The sequence below is a fragment of the Nelumbo lutea genome, chromosome 6, assembly GCF_056320005.1.
Source record: "Nelumbo lutea isolate HS-2025 chromosome 6, American lotus-T2T, whole genome shotgun sequence".
In the NCBI taxonomy this organism is placed as follows: Eukaryota; Viridiplantae; Streptophyta; class Magnoliopsida; order Proteales; family Nelumbonaceae; genus Nelumbo; species Nelumbo lutea.
In genome coordinates, this window is record NC_142689.1 from 26,614,963 (window position 1) to 26,636,407 (window position 21,445).

Sequence of the window (21,445 nt, forward strand, 5' to 3'; positions counted from 1 at the left end):
GGAGATGTTCCCAATGCACAGAAGTACTGTATTGTGGGTAGATGTGGATAGAGTTCTTATGGGCAGAGATCCAGAATCAGGAAGAAGTCAAGGGTCCTTTCATATTTCCTAATTTTTTTATATCATATTTCCCTCTCTCCGATGATCTGAACAAACACAGGAGATGTTCTCAATGCGCAGCTGTAGTGATGTATTGGTAGGTGCGAATAGGATTATTGTGTGTAGGAGATCCAAACACCTAAAAATCACCATCCCAAAAAATACATTACATGGAAAGTGGAGAAGAGTTCATTTGGAATTTTATGCAAGCTCTGAATACAACCAACCAATATATGGAAAGCGGGTCATCAGATTATGCTGACACAGATGAAAGCGATGCTTTAATTTGATAATCCATCCCAGGACTCAGCCCCGTCTGTTTTGGAGAGAGATGCCTTCGTTTCCTTTTTATTGTTTTGATGTTTGACACTGGATGGAAGGTGTAAATCTCAGAGATGCATTAATGCAAGCAATTAAATCAACTATCATTTCCATTTTCCTTCAATTAATTTTTAATGAATAAATATAGCATAGAAACTAATATACATCCCTGAAAACTTCTGCCATGTTTAGATTTTAGAACAGCGGAAGACAGTTTTTTTACTCTTCCACAGCGAAATGGGTCATACTGAATGTAATAAAGTGGAGGCACTTCTCTTGTCAGACAAAATCCTCTCAGGCATCTTGCCAGTAGACTGGTTCTTACTGCCACAGCTACCGCTACCTTCTTTCCTAGAGACAGATCGCTGCATTATCCGAATGGGTATCCCACCCATATCGAAGTCTTCTTTCAAAGACTTGGTTAAGAACCTCAGATCTGTATCTGATAGTTGTTTCTTCCCACTCATAAAAGCAACAAAAGTTGGTGGTCGGGCTTTAACTTGTGTGAAGTACTTGATTTTGGGTTGTGCAGCTTGATTTTTCCAAGAATGCCTGCTCATAACCTGTTCAACCAGAACAAAAATCTGTCATCTGTAGGATCATGCCATGCTCAGAACATTGCGTGTGTGATTAGGACTACATGCAGTCCACCACCACCCCACCCCAAGACCCTAGATCACTGGGATCAGCACCGAGCAAATGGCCTTTTGCATTACCAACAAATGATTTTACAGGCACTACAAGCTTACCTTGCGCAGCCAACGGTTAAGGCGTGCTGTTGACAATCTTAAACACCATTTTTCATAAGTTCCAATGACTTGGCGCATGACTGTTGTCCGACCCCTTCCCTCCAATGCAGAAACAAATACAACTGGTATCCCTGTCACCTGCCAACAAACTGTCTTTGTTAAAGGTTGACTAGATTATCATTGATTTAGGCATCAGAAGGTATTATTGGTTCAAAACGTGTTAAACTTTTCCTATAACTTACTTATTTAGTTTCTTAAACTTATATTGCAGAAAGGGGTGTAGAAGTATGCTTGCTTAAGTTCTAATTGTTAAACTACAGGGAAAATATTTTCTTTCAGCGTCTGCAGGGGCAAAATGTGAATCCTTTTGAAGATAAAATGCAATATCACAGTATATGCAAATGTTTTATATTAAAAAAGGAACTAGAATCTTCCTTGAATTACAGAAGAAAACGTAAAAGTAAAACTAGATGATTGGTAAGTTTTATCTTATACTCCAAGATAGCCCATCATAATACACCTAAATCAATCAATGGGGACCTTCAAGTTTGCACGGGATTAAAATCTCAATTAACTTGCTTATGGATGGATAGATCAATTAGACCTAATAAGGAAGCAATAACATCATCATCATCATGGAAGTATCCAATATCAGCTATCTACAGCACTTTGTAACAGCAGAGGAAGACATAACTAAACCATTTAAATATTAGTTGCTTATTTCATGATGTGGAGTCTAAAACTTTGCATCTAATGGTTTTATCAAGTACAAGGTTCCATATTGGTACTTTGAATGCAAAACTTCCCAAGTCTACTGTCAGAATAATTGCATGACAAGCATGGATATTATAAAGTCCAGAAAAGCATTGAAAGCAGAATCCTATTCTTACCAAGTGACCGATGCCTCCTGATAGAACCCAAGAACACAAGGACCAATCCAGAGGGCAACATTACATAATGGGTCATTACTACAGCCGAGCTAGACTATTGGACTCAACCCCAGGGCCCCAGTGAAGTGTGTCCATACAAGGAACCCACGTCAACAGATCTGAGATCTGGCAATTACAATGGCACTAGTTAGTTATTCTGATAGTATCAGTTGTAATCATGATCGATTTCATGAGTCACCCAGCTATATAGGGTGATCCCATTTGAGGATGAATAATGAAGAAGCCATTAAAATGATAATCGATACCAATGTTCAAAATTTCAATATGATATGCCCCGTATTGGGTGTATCGTATCATACCAGTGGCCCATTGATATGCTATTTTTAAGGGTTTCTCAAAAACTAATGTTTTTAAATGATAAATATTGTTAAAAGTCACCCTGGAAAATTTGAAAGTAAAAAAAAAAAATTAAATAGATTTCCATTCTATCGAAACACCTGATATGCATGTTCATGCGTATCAGGTGTATCAATACCTTGAACCTTGGCCGAGACTGATGGATTGAAACTTTGTATTATTTTTTGAATGACTTCCATAATCATTAAAAGAGAACCGCATAGTTAATTACTAAACTGATGTTAGAGCTTTTGGCAGATATGGATAAAAAGTCTGTACATCATGCTGGGCAGATACAGACATTGTAAAGCATTTATTGTTAGACTCTCTTCTAAAACAGTTCAGTGCACCTTCTTTGGCCCTTCATTCAATCTTGGGTTACACTTGCATACACCATATAAATTTGACTTCTGTATAGTATCCTAGTTAATTATGTCATTTGAAAGACATGCTCTAGAGGGTGATTCTAGGCTTCTAGCCATCATATGCTAGAAAATTTTCCTTTTCTAACATAGTTATTAATTAACCAAAAAAAATCAATAATTACCAATATTAAAAGGAAGAGAGAACATAAGCTGAAATTCTTAGAAATTAAGCCAAACTTTTCTGAACAAGTCAAAGACTAAGAAAGAGATAATTTGCCTTCGTGATGAAGCAGTCATTCTTCTAGTCTTCTGGTTGTCAATAGTTTCAAGGATTTTTTTGTAACCAACTTCTACTCTACATGCTATAATTTATCACCCCCTCATAGTGTAATGAACAGAAGACCCTTTCTTTGTGCTTCCACAAGGGGATTCCAATCCCCTTTGTTTTCTTTTCAGTTGTGGTTCCCCCTTTTCCTAATAAAATCCATAAAGTAACACATAAATGTCATGGGCAAGGGAAGTGACAAACCTGGGGTATGACAGATTGAATTTCTTCTGGAACAGCTTCGATAACCTTCTCATATAACTTAGAATTTTTGCTCCCTTTTAGAAGATCCATCTTGTTCACAATAACAACCAGACCACGACCCTCTTCAACTGCTCGTCTTGCTATAACTGCCTCAGAATGCTTCATGCTGCTTCTGGCTCTTGCAATCTAAATGGATCACAGGTACACACACAGCAAAAAGTTACAGAGATTCAATTATGTTGGAAATAGAGATGAATCTCCTGTATCTAAATAATTTGGACATTACCTACAACAGAAAATGCCGGACATTATATACGGTTATAGAATACATGTTAGCTGGTGGAACTGAGTCTTCAAAAATGAAAAATGAAAAAAAAAAGTATTTCCATAAAAAAAGCATATGAAATTTATAATGACACATGAGGAAGAGGAACAAATAACCGCATTTTCCAAGAGAAGAACAGGCCAATAAATACATATCAGAGAACAATCTAAATCAAGAGTGCCATGTGGGCAATAATTTTTTTGTTTCTTTTCTTCCTTTCTAATCAGTAAGAGAAGAAGAATAAAGAGGCAATAAGAAAAGAGACAGGGGACCAACCCAAGAAAAGATAAAAAACAAAATAAAACAAAGACAACAACATAATATAAATAAGCAAGAATACAAACAAAGGAACAATTTGAGATAGATGGCCCACCATGTAACTCACATTTTTTAATGGAACATTTCAAAGAGAATTAGCAAGCAAGTTGGTTTGGCATATATTGGACTGAAAATGTTTAACCTGGATGCTAAAACACAAGCATGTTTGATGAAGAATCTACAGAAGAACCTCTCAAATCCAGGGATTTCCCAAGAATCTGACCCTCTCAAAATAAGTGAGATAATTTGCTAGAAACTCTATGAACACCCTCAAGAAGTCATCCTTGACAACTTCTCCAGCTGTCCAACATTTTTTATCAGAAGTGATGATCAATCCAAATCATTAGTTTTAATATGATTTTGTTCTTTTCAAACCTATTATGTTTTTGAGTACATCATCATAGATGAATTTTTTCCTTCTTATTTTCTATTATGAAATTTATAACTATACATAAATTTATCAAAATATAGTTGATGTTTTAATGTTTTCAACTCTTAACAAAGAACAAAAAATATAATAGCATAAGAAGCATATTCATATTTAAATAATAACATTTATATTAAATAAACATAATAAATTAGTATTAAGACTAAAATATTAACAATGTATTATGTGATAATTTTTAAAGACCTAAATTTATTCTAGGTGAAGAAACAGGCTGTCTTGAAAAGGTATAATCATTCTAAAAGCATCATTATTATTACTATATAATAATGTAACTATTTAAAAGAGTATGTCCTTTAATACTTTCAAAAAGTATTTTATTAGATTAATGTTTACAATGTTATAAAATTTTACAATAAATCTATACAAAATTTCTAATATTTCTTATTTTTAAGTGGTCAACACATTTAAACCTTACTTCCTGAGAGAACAACAATTAAGATCTATGGTTTCATGTATCTCCCAATCAACCCCAAACAGCTCTGGAAATGGAATCAAACCATGGAAGTAACAAAACCATGAATAAGTAGGTGGTGCTTTTCTGTTTCCCCTTTCTACTTGCAGAATGCAATGGGCACCTAAGTATATGGCCAGTGCAGCAAATTAGGAATTTCATAGAGTATATATATAGAAAAGATCATGCTGCTGAATAGAGAACCATTGTGTCAAGAGAGCATTGGAAGAAGATGCAGATATTCCTCCTAAGAAGACTCCTGCCATTTCAAAAATCAAGAAATTCTGTTGGGTGCTCCCTTATGATTTGCAGCTTGGCAAGGGTCAAGATAAGTATATGGAGAAAAGCTTAAGGTTACCTTAGAAGCTGACTAGCCAACAGTAAGATAGGACCACAAGATAGGCACCTTGGGTTGAGTCCTCAGTTTCTCAACTAAAGATATTGCTCCTCATTGGATTTGCACTTAACAGGCTAACAGCTAGGGTCATCCCAAAATTCAATAAACAACAAAATCTAAACTTGCAATTTTTTATAGAAAAGCCTAAATCACAAGTCTTCAAGCTATACGTTAAACTGAGCTAAAATTAAGCTTGAACCCTTGATCATGATCCCAAGTAAGGAGCATCTCAGTTTGGCTCATTAATATTCCTAGTTCAAGGCTATCTTAAGGATGAGATGAACCACTGATCCCAAATGTTAGAAACAATTGGACAAGAGGATAGTTCAGTATTAGGACTGAAGAGAAGTTTCTGTTCTAAATCACCATACTTCCCTTGCAACCTGCCTTGGAAGACAAGTTAACAAATTAATCGAACCAGGCTGCACAGAACCTTCAAGGCCTGAAGAGCCTTTCCTAACCATTTTTCTTTTTCTTTCTTTTTTTTATTTTTTTTCCTTTTTTTAGAATGCCTTTACATCTAACAGGGATCATGTTATTATTATATATCTTTGAAAAAACATATATGCACAAAGAACAGTATGGTACATAACAAACCTCTTCTGCATCAAGGACTAAAGCAACCACATTAGCCCTCATAAGACTTTTTCTTGACTGCATAATACTCAAGGATACTGGTCCTTTTTCCTGCTTTGTCCTTTGCAGCCACCCTGCAGTATCAACCTGAATAATAAAAGAACTCAATTATAAAAATACATCAACTAAAATGTCCAATGACATCTGATGTCACTCATGGTTTATCAAAGAAACATAATGGTTTTCCTTTTTTGGGGTAGGAAAAAAAGGTGAAAGTTGAAGTATGAATATAGTAAAACCGACATTACAGTCTGTTAAAAAGATGTGGGGCTTTCTTTCTCAAGTCTCAACAAATATACTCTCCACTACAAACAAATAACTATAATAGATAATTAGTCCAATAAGGTAAAACCAATAATAGAGCTCATCTAACACTATGTCAGATTTAAAAGCACATGCAAATTTGATAAACAACCTTCTTATGAGTATATGATTGGAAAGTAAACATGTAGAATGGTGGTTTGTCAAACAAAATGCAATCTGATAGAACCAACCAATTTGAATTTCTAACAAAAAAAGAGTTAACTGGACCAACAAAGGACCTTTTATTAATACAATCATACTTTACCCTTTTTCAAAAAAAAAAATGATATAGTACTATTGTATTGCTGAACAAACAAAATCTGAATGATATTAGATTGAGGAAGAGAATATATTTCACCAACAAGAGTCATAGTTCATAAATGAGAAAATAAACTTCCAGAATGCAACCTTGTTTTTGAGAGGAGGAGAGAAGGATAAAGTATGGAGGAATCCCCAAAAACTATATGGTGAGAGACTGTATACCCACCAGAAATAAAATCCCTTAATTACAAACAAAACAAAATAACAGCATTCAGCCCAGTAACAGTTCCTGGGTAAACAGAAAACAAAAACTAACATTTCTAAACATCTCCCCCACTAATAGCCACAAAAACACCAAAGAAGTTGCATTTTTGAGAATTGCATCTTATTGCTTTTCTTGATTCTCAAAAATTCTAGAATTTCTTTCTGTCCAGATACTCTAGATGATGGCCACCAGACTAGCCTTCAATATCAATCTATCTCTACAGTTAAGACCCCCCAAATGCCATCCAATCAGAGCCTCCTTAACTGATCTGGAAAAGCACCAGTGCATGTTTAGGCATCTTGGGAAGAAACACCGTATCTTTAAACTCATAGGGCAATGGATGAAGAGGTGTCCGAAGATTCTGCAGGGTGATTGCGGAAAGAGAAATTCAAAGAATTGAATAGAAAAACTCAAAGACAAGGTGCCCAAACCTCCCCTTAACTAATTCACCTATATAAGATATTTATCCAGAGATATGCAATCCATAGAATGAAGCCAATCTTAGAAGGTACCCTTGGGAGCCGCACAATCTCTAAATGAGAAAATTCCTATTGCCCTCAGTAGTCAAGTTTTTAATACATAGTTTAACTGAAAAAAAAAAAACCCCTGATTTCTCCCACTTCCACCTCCTAATATCCACATAGCCAACCCTTGGAGAAAAGTTTTGAGGCTGCAGGAACAAGGCTGCTACCTAATCCAGCTCCCTATCAAATAAGTTTCTTCAAAATGTTAGGGTACAAAACACCTTATTGTTTCACTATCTCATAGAATTGCTGCACCCTGTAACTTGATAAAGCTTAATTATTTCATTTTCAGCTTACTCATAAGTCATTATTAACCTGCATGTCCACTAAACAAGAATAAGGAGAAAAATATTTAAATCCATTTCATAAAAAACTTACTCCAACAAGCAGCCTTTTGGCATAGTCCAAACGCAATAAGATTTCCATTACTGAATGATGGCCAAGGTTCAGAACCAGCATTATTACTAAAAACCTTAAGGAACAAATGTTTTTTAAGATACTAAATACTACAATCATGCATGCAATGTACCATGGATACATCAATTAATGCTAATGCTCTGAAAGAGGTGGAGACTGGTAATTCATGGTTCAACAGTTCAACCATCCAATTCGAAAAGTTTGACCGCTGACATCTGGAGATGCAATAAAAACATTAAAAAAATAGGAAAATAGGGAAAATATTTAAAAAAGGAAAACAGGAATAGGATAGCAAGTAACCAAAAGAAAATCCATACCAAGAAATTAATTTTTTTCTAATAAATTTTAGGTAAATTTATATTTATTAACAGGATAGTTACAGTGGTTTTTGGCCAAGTCCATGATTCTTTATAAGATGACAATATGGGGTTAATCTGAACTGATTGGTGACCAGTTCAGAATTGGAGTGTCAACTGTCCAATCTGATTAAACATCTCAAGAAAAATCTTGGTGATCAATGGTGACATTGAGCTGGTAGGCCAAGGAAACAAACTCCTTAACATAAAAAGTTCTCTATAATCTGTATTGGCAAAATCCTCTTCATCTACCACTTCAGGTTCTCCAATTTGAATAAAATATTATTAAATAAATATAGGAAAATTCAATAATTTAATCCATCTTCTTTTTCCTCTTCACAAACCAGTGCTTAAGATACATATAACAAGATTCAAGGGTATTCTGGCCTTTTCCTTTATGTTAGGGACTAGGGCTTATCTGGCATTTTTGTACCAATCTAGGGATAGATCTGGAAGTGAATTTAGGTACATGTCGCACAGTTGATAATTTAAGTCAAATGTTTGTTGCAGACCAAACAAACAGTTTGTCATAAGGCAGTGTAGGAGTTCCTTATTGCACAAGTGTAGTCTCTAGGGCTTTCCTTCTTTTCTTAACTGAAAAGATTGCATCAAAGAGGCTCTCAAGAAAGGATGGAAAAGATAATAAGGCTCCACAAAGCGCATCCTGATACATGGAAAGAATCCAAATGTAAGGAATCTCTCCTCACACCCTCTCTAGCAAGCTTGTGAACAACTTGCTTCCTGAAAGATAGGCTCAATGTCCACATACCTTTACCAAGTAACAACCCTAATAATGACCTTTTGAAAGCCTATTGGGAAACGATTTACATCCTTGGAGAAGACATTAGAGTTCTGCTCTCACTGATTTGCCATCACTCAGACCCCAGAGGCCCAGTCACACCATAATAACCAGACCTCAAACCTGAAGATTCCGCCTATTCCACAGGCCACCTTTGCTCGAGGGCCACTATAATAACAACATGAATTCATAGGTTTTCATAGGCCATGTCCAGGATTTGAACATAGAAGACAGCAAAGAGGCGTGGAGGGTACTAGAAGTAAACATTAGAAGTAGAACAAAAGCAAATCAGTCAAATAGGTGGTAGAATGAAAATGATAAAAAAATGAAAGATGTGAAGATATATCTTGATGTACATTATTAGAGTAGTCCTTGTTGTACAGTATGTAGTTCTTATTATTTTATTTGTTCTTTTTATCTTTCAGCCATGTAAGGGCATTCTCGTAACTGTACATGCCTTTTATCTCTTTAATATAAAAGAGACTCTTTGGGGTTGACTATTCTTGACACCCCTAGATCTGTTTTCTTCTTGCTCTGAATTTAGTTCACATGGTACCAGAGCAGGTTGCTCTTTGATCTTCCTTCTCTCTGATCAATCTTATTTTCGTGATTTATTGAGAACCTACTGAAGGGTTGAGAGATCCATCCCATGGACGCCCAAAGATTGCGGAATAAGGGGCGAATTTCAAAAATTTTTTTTTTCTTTCAACTGGGAATCACATTCCCTATTTAGAAAATCATATTTTCAAGGATAAATCTTGAACCTTAAACTGAACCAGATCTGAACCAAAAGGAATGGAAGAGAATGATACCTGATACGGAGAAGCAATATCTCCCAACGAAGGTGTTCACGCCCAAGGAAGGATCCAAAGACTGCTCCCACTGAAGATGGCGCAGTGCAGGATGGAGCAGAATCAGCAATGTTCTTCCCCAAGAACTCTGTCCTTCGCAAGAAACAACAGGATGGAACGTGAGCACAGCTTCCTTTTCAATCCTTTCTCAAAGAATTGATGTCAAGATCCAATCTTGACTTCTCCCACAGTTGGAGATCGAACTGGCAAACAGGGCAGCAAGAGCAGGGAGGCGGCAAGAGAGTATTCGCAGGGTGCAGAATTCTCTCTTCTTGATTTCAGCACTAAAGAGGATCTGATGTGTTTCTTAGTCTCTCTCAAGGTTGCCGCCCCCTCCTTCCTTTTGTTAACTTGAAAAGATCAGCTCCTAATCCCATTAGGAGGTGCTTATCCAAATCATATTTGGATCAGCCTTCTCTTCTAATGATAAGGATAAACCCTTATCTTATCTGCAGATTAGATTAGCTTTATCCCAATCTTATTAGGAGGTTTCTAGATCTGAATCACATTCAGATCTGGACTCTCTGAGTGGATAGGATTAAGACCCTATCCTAACTGCTAATCCATCTCAGAATTCGCCCCTTTAATTAACTAAAATAATAGCCCAGTTCGAAATGGGCTTTAGGCCCATTAAGCTTATGTGCTCACTTAACCTCCCTAACTGCTGCCCAGTTGGGTTTCCTTGTATGGCGTGGGACCCAAGCATTGATCTACACATCAGCCACATGGGTTCGGCCCAGCCTTTGTTACAAGGCCTGGTCGAATACATTGTTAAAGACAGTGCACCCCCTAAAACCCATCAAATGGGCTCTATGGGCCCAACACTTACCCTAAGTGGTCCCTGGGCCAAGCCACCTTGTAACACCCAGGGACTGTGGGCAGATGCAAGATTAGCCCATCAGGTATTATCCTCAATGGTCTTACACTTAACCTCTCAGCCCATAATGATGATACACTGCCCGACAAGAGAGGACCTCTCCCTCGGCTGCAAGGAACAGTGTTGCACTCTCCACTTATATGGATCCCGGGAATTAAAACCCTTTTGCAAACATTTTAGAAACCATAATATATATACTTTTATATCTCATATAAAAAATATTTTGCAAAACAAATTTCAACGGTTGAAATCGGCTGCCGGCAGTCTTGGTTTCCAACAGTGAGAGTGCATCCCCGATCATTACCTTTGTCCGACAAAGGGGCTGATCCTGTCACTATGATCACCCACTCAGATGAATTCTCGGATTGTCCCAACATACCCAGGTTTTGACCCCCGCTAAGGATCTCACTGATTGGTACATCAAAGACAGCCCGATCTGACACCTAGTGCAGTATCATAATCGAGTCTAGGGGTCAGGTGTAACTTTCCAGTTTTGCCCATCAATCTCCAAGGTCCAGGGCAATAATGGAAATCTGGTCCAGTTCAAAGATTCAATTAATCCCACACTGTATGTGCCTAGGGTCTCACCCCGGTAGCTGAGACAAGCCACCCCAACCGACTTGGTGGCACCACAGTGTCAGCCTTGTCAGGATAGATCTCCCCAGACCGACCCACTGGCTGTGAACATTCTAAACTAACACGAGTTTCAATAAGTGTCCAGTTTAAGGGTATTACACAGAAACATACCAAGGGAACATGAATCAAATATGCACTTTTATTCATTTACAATAAACTCATAAAGTACATCAATTTTGATTGAAGCTAAGGGCATACAAAACTGTCTAACACCTACATCTCTGTCGAGTGGTCCTGGACTGTTTTGATTTCTCCGGGAACTCCTCTTCTGTTTTCTGCACATCTAGAGAGAGAGATTTTATTGGATCTCTCTCGTTTGACCTCCGTTTGCAGCAAGAATTGAAAGGAGTTGTCTCCTAGCCCTTCTCAACATATTCTGAAATTTTTACAGAGATCCGTGAAGTTTTGAGAGAGATCTGGACTCTTCTTCTTGGCTGCTGCGCCCAGACTTTTCTTTTTCTGGACTGTGTGTTCAGTTTCTCCTTGTTTTGGATCTTGAACAATCTCCGGTGAAAGTAAGGGGTTTCTATCTCAGTTTTTTTACTCTCTTGGATTGATTACAGCCTATTTCACTCGTCTTTAGATCAAGTTTTACTTTAGTTTAGTTTCTTTAAGCTTCAGCCTAACCCTATTTTGTGCTTTTTTTCTTGCTGTAATGGCTTCAGACAGAGGTGATATCATTCCTGTAAAAATGAATGGACGGAACTATGGGATGTGGAAGTTCCACTTCGACTTTTATGTTGAGAGAAAGGGTTTAGAAGGATATCTGAATGGAACGGTCACCAAACCAGCTGAGACCGAGGCCAAAGCTTTACAACAATGGAAGTTGGATAATGGTAAACTCGTTTCTTGGATTTTGTGTTCTATTGACTATCATATATCTGTACCCATGAGGAGAATGAAAACAGCACATGAGATGTACATGTATCTAAAAAAAGTTTATCAACAGTCCAACGTATCTAAACAATATCAGGTAGAATCAGAAATATTCTTTTACAGCCAAGGAGATAGGAGGATACAGGAGTATTATTCTGGTTTTCTTGATTTATGGGTTGAATATGAGATTGTTCACATTGAACCCTCGGATCTAGTAGAGTGTGTGAAATATCTTCAGAAGCACTTTGAGAAGAGAAAGGTGACTCCGTTCCTGATGAGACTTAGACCTGAATATGAGATAATCAGGTCCAACATTCTAAGTAGGGGAACACTTCTAGATATGGATTCTGTTTTAGGGGAACTTCTAAGGGAAGAGACTAGACTTCTCACTGCAACCGGGTTTGATGGGAAGATGGCTGAAGTTGGGGCTGAAACAACCTTTGTTGCTCATGGGAGTAAGAAGCTAACCTCCAAGGACTTCTCCAAAACCCAGTGCTATGAGTGTAAGGGTTTTGGACATATTGCATCTCACTATAAGAAGAATGTGTGTACCTATTGCAAGCAACATGGTCACATCATTCCAGACTGTCCAGTCCAACCAGCTAAGGGCTCTCAAAAAAAGACTAAGCCTCGGGCCTATCAGGCAACAGATGGACTAGCAACAGACACTATATCTACCAGGGGTGGATCTTCAGTGAAAAGTGATTCAACAGGTGTCATGGATGAAGAAAGGGTCGGCAACTAGTATCTTCTACTATTTCCTTTGCTTTCTCTGTTGTTGGCTTGTCTAGTTAGTTCTCTGCATATTGTTCTTCCCCTTCGCATGCTTGGATTATAGATTCAGGTGCCACCAACCATATGACAGGAGCCTACCTCAATCACCCAATCCCTTCCATTAAAACTCACCATAAACATATTATTACTGCTAATGGTGAAAAGTTGGACATCATTGGTAGTAATGATTTGTCCCTTCAACTATCTCCAACTAGATCATTTCCTCTCTCCAAAACCCTCTTAGTACCCAACCTTACTACTAATCTGATTTCTGTTGGCCAACTTGTTGATGAAGGAAATGTTCTCACCTTTTCTCATGATGGTTGCTTGATACAAGACCGGTACACTAGAAGGTGAAAGGGAAGGGACATAGGTTGGGCCGTCTGTTTGCGCTGGAATTTGAGAAATCTCAATCGGAGGCATCCTTAGCTTTACTTAGTTCTTCCTTGTCTAATTCCCCCTATTGATACTTTTGATGTTTCTTGCACTACGTATTGTTTGAGTAAAAGTCATGTTTTACTATTTCTTCATACATCTGAACATGCCACTAAACCTTTTGAGATAACGCATAGTGATGTTTGGTCTGCTTCTATTACTTCACGATTGGGGTACAGATATTTCGTATTATTTATAGATGATAGTACCAGATATACTTGGATTTATTTTCTGCGACACAAATCAGAAGTCTTTAGTGCATTTAAATTGTTTCATATTATGGTGCAAAATCGATTCAAGTGCAATGTGACTATCCTCCGCTCAGACTCAGGGGGAGAATATAGAGATGGAGACTTCCTGGCATACTTGAGGAATTATGGAATTCAGTCTCAGCGCAGCTACCCAGACACTCCACAGTAGAATGGTGTAGCTGAACGGAAGAACGAACATATTCTCAGTGTTGTGCGGACATTATTACAGGAGTCTCATACTCCAACTTCGTTTTGGGTAGAAGCAGCCAGTACAGCCGTGTATTTGATCAATTTTCTTCCATCCTCTGTTCTAGGCAACACTTTTCCCTTCCAAAAACTTTTTAGTTATCCCCCAGATTTCTCTAGCCTTTATGTTTTTTGTTGTCTTTGCTTTGTTCGTCTTCCTGTTCGTGAACGATCTAAATTAACTGCTCAATCTGCTATGTGTGCCTTTGTGAGATATAGTCCTAACCACAAAAGATTTTTGTGTTATGATCCTGCTATTCGTCGTATTCGGATTTCTTAGAATGTTGTGTTTCTTGAACATATCTCCTTCTTTGCTGGGGTTGCTAGGTTGTCTGCTCCTTCCATCTCTGTTTTGCAAGACTTTGATTCAAATGACACTACTACTTCCTCAACTAAGAGAGATCTTCTTGTCTTCACCCGCAAGCGGCTACATGTCTTGACTCCTACACCTACAACCCCTCTTCCACCCGATCCAGAGCATTCATCTCAGATATCCTCTGTAAGTGATATCTTGACCCAAGATCCTCCTATTTCGGATAGTAGTTCGGTTATTCCACTTTGTCGTTCTACCCGTATCTCTCGACCTCCTAACTGCTATGGTTTTCCTTCAAACCATAATTCCTTTTCTATTGTACTTTCTTCCACAGATATCCCTAGATCTTATCAGCAAGTCATTAGAAGTTCTCAGTGGAAAGAAGCTATGGATGCCGAAATTCAAGCCCTCCATGAGAATGATACTTGGGATCTTGTGCCAGCTCCTCCATATGCTTCTATTGTTTGAAATTGTTGGGTCTATACGATCAAATTGAAATCAGATGGCTCTCTTGATCGATATAAGGCCCAGTTAGTTGCCCAAGGATACAGTCAGGATTATGGGATTGATTATGAAGAAAGATTTGCCCCGGTTGCTAAGATCACCACAGTTTAGACTCTTATTGCCATATCTGTTGTTCATTCCTAGATTATTTACCAATTAGATGTGAAGAATGCTTTCCTTCATGGTGAACTAAAGGAGACAGTCTACATGAAACCTCCGCCTGGATATTGCAGTGATCCTTCATGTGTCTGTCACCTGAATAAGTCTTTATATGGCCTAGAGCAAGCACCCAGGGCTTGTTTTGAACGCTTCCGGGATGTTGTTGTTACAGTTGGGTATAACTAGAGTTCCTCTGACTACTCCCTCTTTGTTAAGAGAAGACCCCAAGGTATTACTATTCTTCTAATGTATGTTGATGACATGCTCCTAACAAGGGATGATCATGACGGCATTTGTGAGCTGAAGTCCTTACTTCATAACTCATTTCACATGAGGGACCTGGGTCCTCTCACTTACTTCTTAGGTTTGGAGGTTCATCGTAGCAATCGAGGGTATTTTATTTGTCAACAAAAATACGCCTCTGATCTCGTCAAACTAGTTGGAATCACTGATGAGAAACATGTTGATACCCCCCTGGAGCTGAATGTCAAGCTATCTAAATCCGAAGGCCTCATCCTTCTTGATGCTACCTTGTACCATCAGCTTGTTGGCTCTTTGATCTATCTTACTATGACCAGGCCTGATATTTCACATGTTGTTCAGGTCGTCAGTCAATTTGTCTCTACCCCGAGACAACCTCATATAGCTGTTATTCGTCGCATCATCCGTTATGTTAGAGACACAACCTCTCAGGGACTATTTTTCTCTTCCTCATCATCCATGCAATTGAGGGTTTATGCTGATGCTGATTGGGCTGGTTGCCCTGACACTCGTCGATCCACTACTGGGTGGTGCGTCTTCATGGGTGACTCTCTCATCTCCTGGAAGTGCAAGAAACAACAAACTGTTTTTAAGTCTTCTACTAAAGTCGAGTATAGAGCTGTGTCTTCTGCATGTAGCAAGATTGTTTGGCTGAAGTCACTTTTCATGGATCTTGGTATTTCTCTTCCTACTCCTATCCCTATGTATGCCAACAACATCAACGCTATCAAAATCGCATCTAATCCAATCTTTCTTGAGAGGACTAAACATATCAAGGTGAATTGTCACTTTATTAGAGACCTCCTTGCTACAAGCTCTATATCTCTTCCTCATGTTGTCTCTCACATGCAAATTGCCAACATCTTCACCAAGGCCATGACTAAAAGTCAACATCTCATTCTTGTGGGCAAACTGATGTTGATGTCTACACATCAGTTTGAGGGGGAGTGTGAAGATAATATCTTGATGTACATTATTAGAGTAGTCCTTGTTGTACAATATCGTAGTTCTTATATTTTTATTTGTTCTTTTTATCTTTCAGCCCTGTAAGGGCATTCTCGCAACTGTACATACATTTTATCTCTTTAATATAAAAGAGACTCTTTGGGGTGGGGGTCAACTATTCTTGACACCCCTAGATCTGTTTTCTTCTTGCTCTGAATTTAGTTCACAAAAGAAAAATGCTTTTAATCCATCATTGATCATTTCCATTCTAAAAAGCATTAATAAAAGAAGATTAATAATACATAGCCTATGAAAGAAAAAAAAAAATTGTGTGACAAATCAAAAATAATGGGAAAAAACAAATAAAGAAACGGAAATAGACCTTATTATGCTAAATGCAATAGAGATATAGAGGAAAGAAAATGTCTGCATTACTTGTAGTTAAAAGGGGAAAAAATGAAGGGTTGGAGCCCCTACTCCTAGTCACATAAAGAAAGAAAGGAGTGATTACGTAGGGAAAAAAGAACAAATGAATGATGCTTTGTTTTGTTTAAAGAAATTAAAAGTCATAGAAGAGACCTTCATGAAGAACAGATGAAGAAAGATACTAGTTGAAGCCATACTATAATAAGCACACCACTTTCTACCCTAAACTTAGTGGTTCTCCAAATTGGAATTTGGTCTTTATGATGCCCTTTTATACCTTTTCACCTTTATTTCAACAATATAATGTTGTTTAGCTGTGCTACACCGTTTTTTTTTTTTTTTTTTGAGAAGAGGTGACATGTATCACTCATTCATTTAATAGCAAAAAAGAGGGATGTACATCAGAGGATGTACAAAACGAACACAAAAAGAGCAAAAACAAAGCCAAAGAACCACCTAAATTTCACAGGCATTGTGTTTGCACTATACAAAATGGTCCCATCCACCCCTGTTTTAGACACACACACACAAAAAAAAAAAAAACATCAGTGACAGAGCACTCCCTTAACCTGACAAGTGACACAATCTAATATCTGAAAATTTTGATTATAATAAACTTCTGCAAAGTGCCACCTATACAGTAGGTGATGGTAGCAAATTTGCAGCACAGACTGTAATTTGTTTCCACAGCCAGAAAGTAGATGCTATATTAGATGCACAGATATATCTCAAAATAGATAAGTCGATGACCACAGATTTATCAACAAAAAGATTCTACAATGACATAATTACAATCCTGCCTACAAAGTATACCATCATTCTTTGCACATCACTACCAAAAATAAAGATAGTGTACCCAGCTTGGCGTTGACCATTCAAAACATTACAGAATAATATCAATGCCTCTAGAGGCTCCTATGACTTTGGTTGAGGCACCAAATGTCAACCAGATGATCTACATGCCTGAGACAAAAAGTATATATTTGGAAGCCTTCTCAAATGAATTACAAAGTCAAGCCTTTTCCAAATATGTATTCAATATGCATTGTTAGAATAAGGGCATGGCAAAAAATATCGTCAAAATCCAAACAAAATAGGTGTCATGGAAATTACCAAGTATATTGTTCGCCCTTGAAATTCAAACTGAGCTCTGACCGAATCTCTTGTCAAACCAGCTTCTGGCCCAACCAGAACACGATTTTGTTGTAATAATGTGTTCAGCAGTGTAGACTTCCCAACATTGGGCCGTCCTACAATTGCCAACTGCAAGGGTAATTTAGACTCCTCAACCTCTGAGAAGCAATTATCCTCGCTTTCTCTGTCTGTGATAGAAAACGCAATCTTAGCTAAAGATCAAAAGACAGCAATGGCACAACAGAAATAGTCAGACATTAAGAAGAGCAAGTGCAAAAGATTGTGCAACAATGAAGAATGAGGGCTTTGTATTTGCACCATACTTTCTACCATACTCATTGTTATGATGTTCTCAGTCAGCCTAAATACTGTTGTAACTGTCCCCCTCCCACTTGAGACTTATCTGAAAGAATGAATTTTTTCTAAGGTATTTAAATAAATCCTTTGATCATGGTTACTGATCAAAATAGTTCATGATTGAATTATTTGGTTAATATGGATTATCAACTAATAAGGTAATTACAATGGTTCACTTTTTGTTCTAACATAAGATAACCACTTAACAACAAGGTACTTTCTTTATTCTACAAGTACGTACCTATCACAACTAGTAGGAATTAGGAAATCATGGACTCAAATTAGTTTCTACTAGCACAAGCAAGCTTATTTTAGTCTGGCAGGACAAAAACTGAGAGACGCGTTGCTTACCATTTAAAACATGGAGCATATAATCATCAAGCAAAGGCTGAAGGGCTTCATATAATTCGACCATACCCAATCCAGTCTCTGCAGATATAGGAATGGGATCCCCATATCCTAATTTATGGGCTTCCGCAGCTACTGCAGTAAGAAACCCACTTTGGTCATCAAGTGATTCAGATTTGTTCATCACTAAAATGGTAGTGATTCCAGGTGCATGCTTGCGCAGCCACTTCCCAACTTCTGCATCCATTGGTTGCAAACCATCCCTAAAACAGAGATTAGAGGTAAAGAAAGATAGAAAATCCACACCAATAGAGAACAACAATATGTATGCAATAAATGACTAGTATGCCACAACATGAAATAAATACATCGAACAACAAGTCTAAGTTATAAACATACTGATTAAAATAAAAACCTAAGTCATCTAGCATATGCTAAAAAACCATTCATGAAACTGACCTGACGTCCAACAATATGTATGCAATAAATGACTAGTATGCCACAACATGAAATAAATACATCAAACAACAAGTCTAAGTTATAAACATACTGATTAAAATAAAAACCTAAGTCATCTAGCATATGCTAAAAAATCATTCATGAAACTGACCTGACGTCTATCAAGAAGATTGCAAATTGTGTCCTTGCCAGCACATTTCTAGTCATTTCAGAAGTTCTGTCAAGAACACTTCCCGAAGATGCTGCCGTTTCTAAGCCAGCTGAATCCAATACCCTAAAACGCAAGTCACCCAATTTTGCGATTCCTTCACGTATGTCCCTTGTAACATGATCGTCTGGAGTGTTATATACAAGAGCTTCCCTCCTCCGGATAAAACTACATTAGATAAAAGGGAGGGGAAGATACAGTAACTAGCTTCAGCTAAGAACACCCTTCCATGTTCCATGCGATCTAAAAAGAAAATACCAGAGAATCAACTCACCGATTAAAGAGTGCCGACTTGCCTACATTAGGACGCCCAACAAGAATTACAGTTGGGAGTAGCTCAGTGTCAACTTTGCTGAATTCAACGAATGATTTATTGCGGATTCTCTTGACCCTTTTTGTTTCAGCACTACCGGCGGTTTCAGAATCCACAACTATGAGATCAACACCTGAATTATGACAACCCAGCAGTTTCTCTTCTTTTGCTCCAGCAAGTCCGCAAAATCCAACCGAGAGAGCTCGACATCTCTGCATAGATGAGAATGAGATTAAACTGCAACAGTTCAATCTCTGGGGTGTCACTCTGGTGGTTTTCCTGAGTGAGTTGAGTGCATGACCCAATAAAGCTCCTGGGAAGCATCATCGTCAGCTCAGTTTAGTTTAACCCACATAAATTCTTCAATCAGAACGGCATAACAGATTTATTGAAATCTTAAAATTCGATTCAAAAGGGGAAAATGAAAGATTGTCTAATATATCAATTATCAAGTGGGAATCGAGGATAAACACAATACAAACCAAATGAATTGGCAACGTCTCTTTCGCTTTCGCCCCAAGACAAGAAGCTCCTTACTCCGTTAATATTGCTAGGTGGCGTAGGACTGTGCCAGAGGAAGGTGAAGCCACAGGGCAGAGCTCGAACGCAGGATCGTCGAGCCATCTAAAGACTACATTTACATTTTACACTACTGTTGTGCTGCTACAAGAGCAATAGAAAAGGTCTCCGTCTCATTTTCGTATAATCCTTTTGGTTCCAATGCAGCTCTGTTTTCAACTTCGACTGCAACTGACGAGACGGGATACAAATTCAAACCTGAATTACACGAATGCCCGGACCTGGAGGCTGGAATGAGGTCTTCTGCTCTTAGGGTTCGTCTTGGACTCGCACTCTCCGTCTGGTCCAATCGGATCCGGTCCGATCCAATCGGGCTACTCACCCGTTGGCTTGCTGCTGCCCTTATCGCCCAACGGCCAACGCCCACAAATCACCCTAACAAATAAGAGAAAAGATTGAGGCAAATTAACATTACAAAGAAGGAAGAGCGGAGTCATAGAGCCTCCCTTGCCCTCAAATCCGCAGCTTGGTTAGTTTCACGATAAATTTGATGGTATTCTAGAATTGGGATCTGTTCCTCACGCAGGGCGCCCCACACCAATATGACCATGTATTGAAACATCTTCTATGAATAATAACTTATAAGTAGGTATAATGTTACCATGGTGGGATGTGCCTGTGAGGTCAATGTGAGGCGTCCTATTTGAGGAGTAGATTCACTCTGGTATTCCACCCCCGCAAATCAGCAGCTCATGAACCTTATAGCATTCCTCTGTGAGGAGTCCATATCTGCTCCTCACATTGTGTGCCTCATAGCATGTCTTGACCGCACATCGGGAACATTTTCTGTCCTTAAATTTATTATTCATGGGGAGATGTTTCCAATACAGGGTGGGATGTGGGTTGTGAGGAGTGCAGTGTAAGGAGCAGATCTCAATTCCTCTGTGAAAAGTCTTTAGTATCCACGGCATGTCAATCTCCCTCTTTAAGCTCAGTTTGGAAGGAGTACAAATAGAAATACATAGAGTGCAAAACCTTGTATTTTTGGATTATTTTGTATATATTTGTATTTATATTCTTTCCAAACTAAGCCTAAGGCATGACTAAGAGAGAATCCTCCCTCAATAGGAATTGGATGTCCATATAATTTAAGGCAATGTTATAGGCTTCCCAAGCAGCCCAAGCTATCGCCAAGTTAATGGAAGTGTTGTCAATAAAATATGTTTTAACCTTTAACACTTCTCCAAAAGCATATCTTGCAACACATGCAATAGCACAAGAATTATCACAATCTCATGATGCATCAAAATTTATTTTGATCTCATCATCTCTTGGAAAGCTCTAAATAATATGCTTCCATTTATCCCTTTTCGCTATTTCTGCAATTAGGTTGTAACTTCTTTGAGTATCTGAGAAAAGTTAGGCACAAAAACAGAATTTTTGTATGCATTGAATTGAACCCACAAGTGTTTACAATAAATAGATGTTGGTACCGTTTACTTTTGGTAACCAGGAGCTAAACAGAGAAATAAGAAATAAAAATGGGAAAAATATACAAGGTAATGTTTGCTAGACACATATGGTAATCATACAACAATATACAAGGTAATAAATTGCAAGACTCCCCCTCAAGTTGGGGCATGAATGTTGAGAATGCCCAACTTGCGTGTGAGATAATGAAGTTGTGTTGCACCTAGGGGTTTG

The 21,445-nt window shown here is 38.0% G+C and overlaps 1 protein-coding gene across 2 annotated transcripts; it reads right to left on the reverse strand.

Annotated features, from left to right (window-relative positions):
• Nucleotides 1-499: 499 nt before the first annotated feature.
• Nucleotides 500-20,273, reverse strand: LOC148848108 (GTP-binding protein). 2 transcript variants are annotated; one of them, XR_016101151.1, is made up of 10 exons: nt 19,705-20,178; nt 19,184-19,535; nt 18,853-19,077; nt 18,246-18,505; nt 17,517-17,725; nt 5,886-6,011; nt 3,350-3,535; nt 2,060-2,224; nt 1,170-1,307; nt 500-983 (listed from the first exon to the last, which is right to left on the reverse strand). XR_016101151.1 is itself a non-coding variant. In XM_088951587.1 (9 exons), exons 1-9 carry the CDS (start codon nt 19,844-19,846, stop codon nt 663-665), a joined length of 1,959 nt encoding a protein of 652 aa, XP_088807713.1. In that variant the 5' UTR covers nt 19,847-20,273; the 3' UTR covers nt 500-662. The 2 variants fall into 2 exon arrangements, 1 of the variants encoding a protein (XP_088807713.1); XM_088951587.1 differs by lacking the exon at nt 2,060-2,224 and having other exon boundaries at nt 19,705-20,273.
• Nucleotides 20,274-21,445: the final 1,172 nt, after the last annotated feature.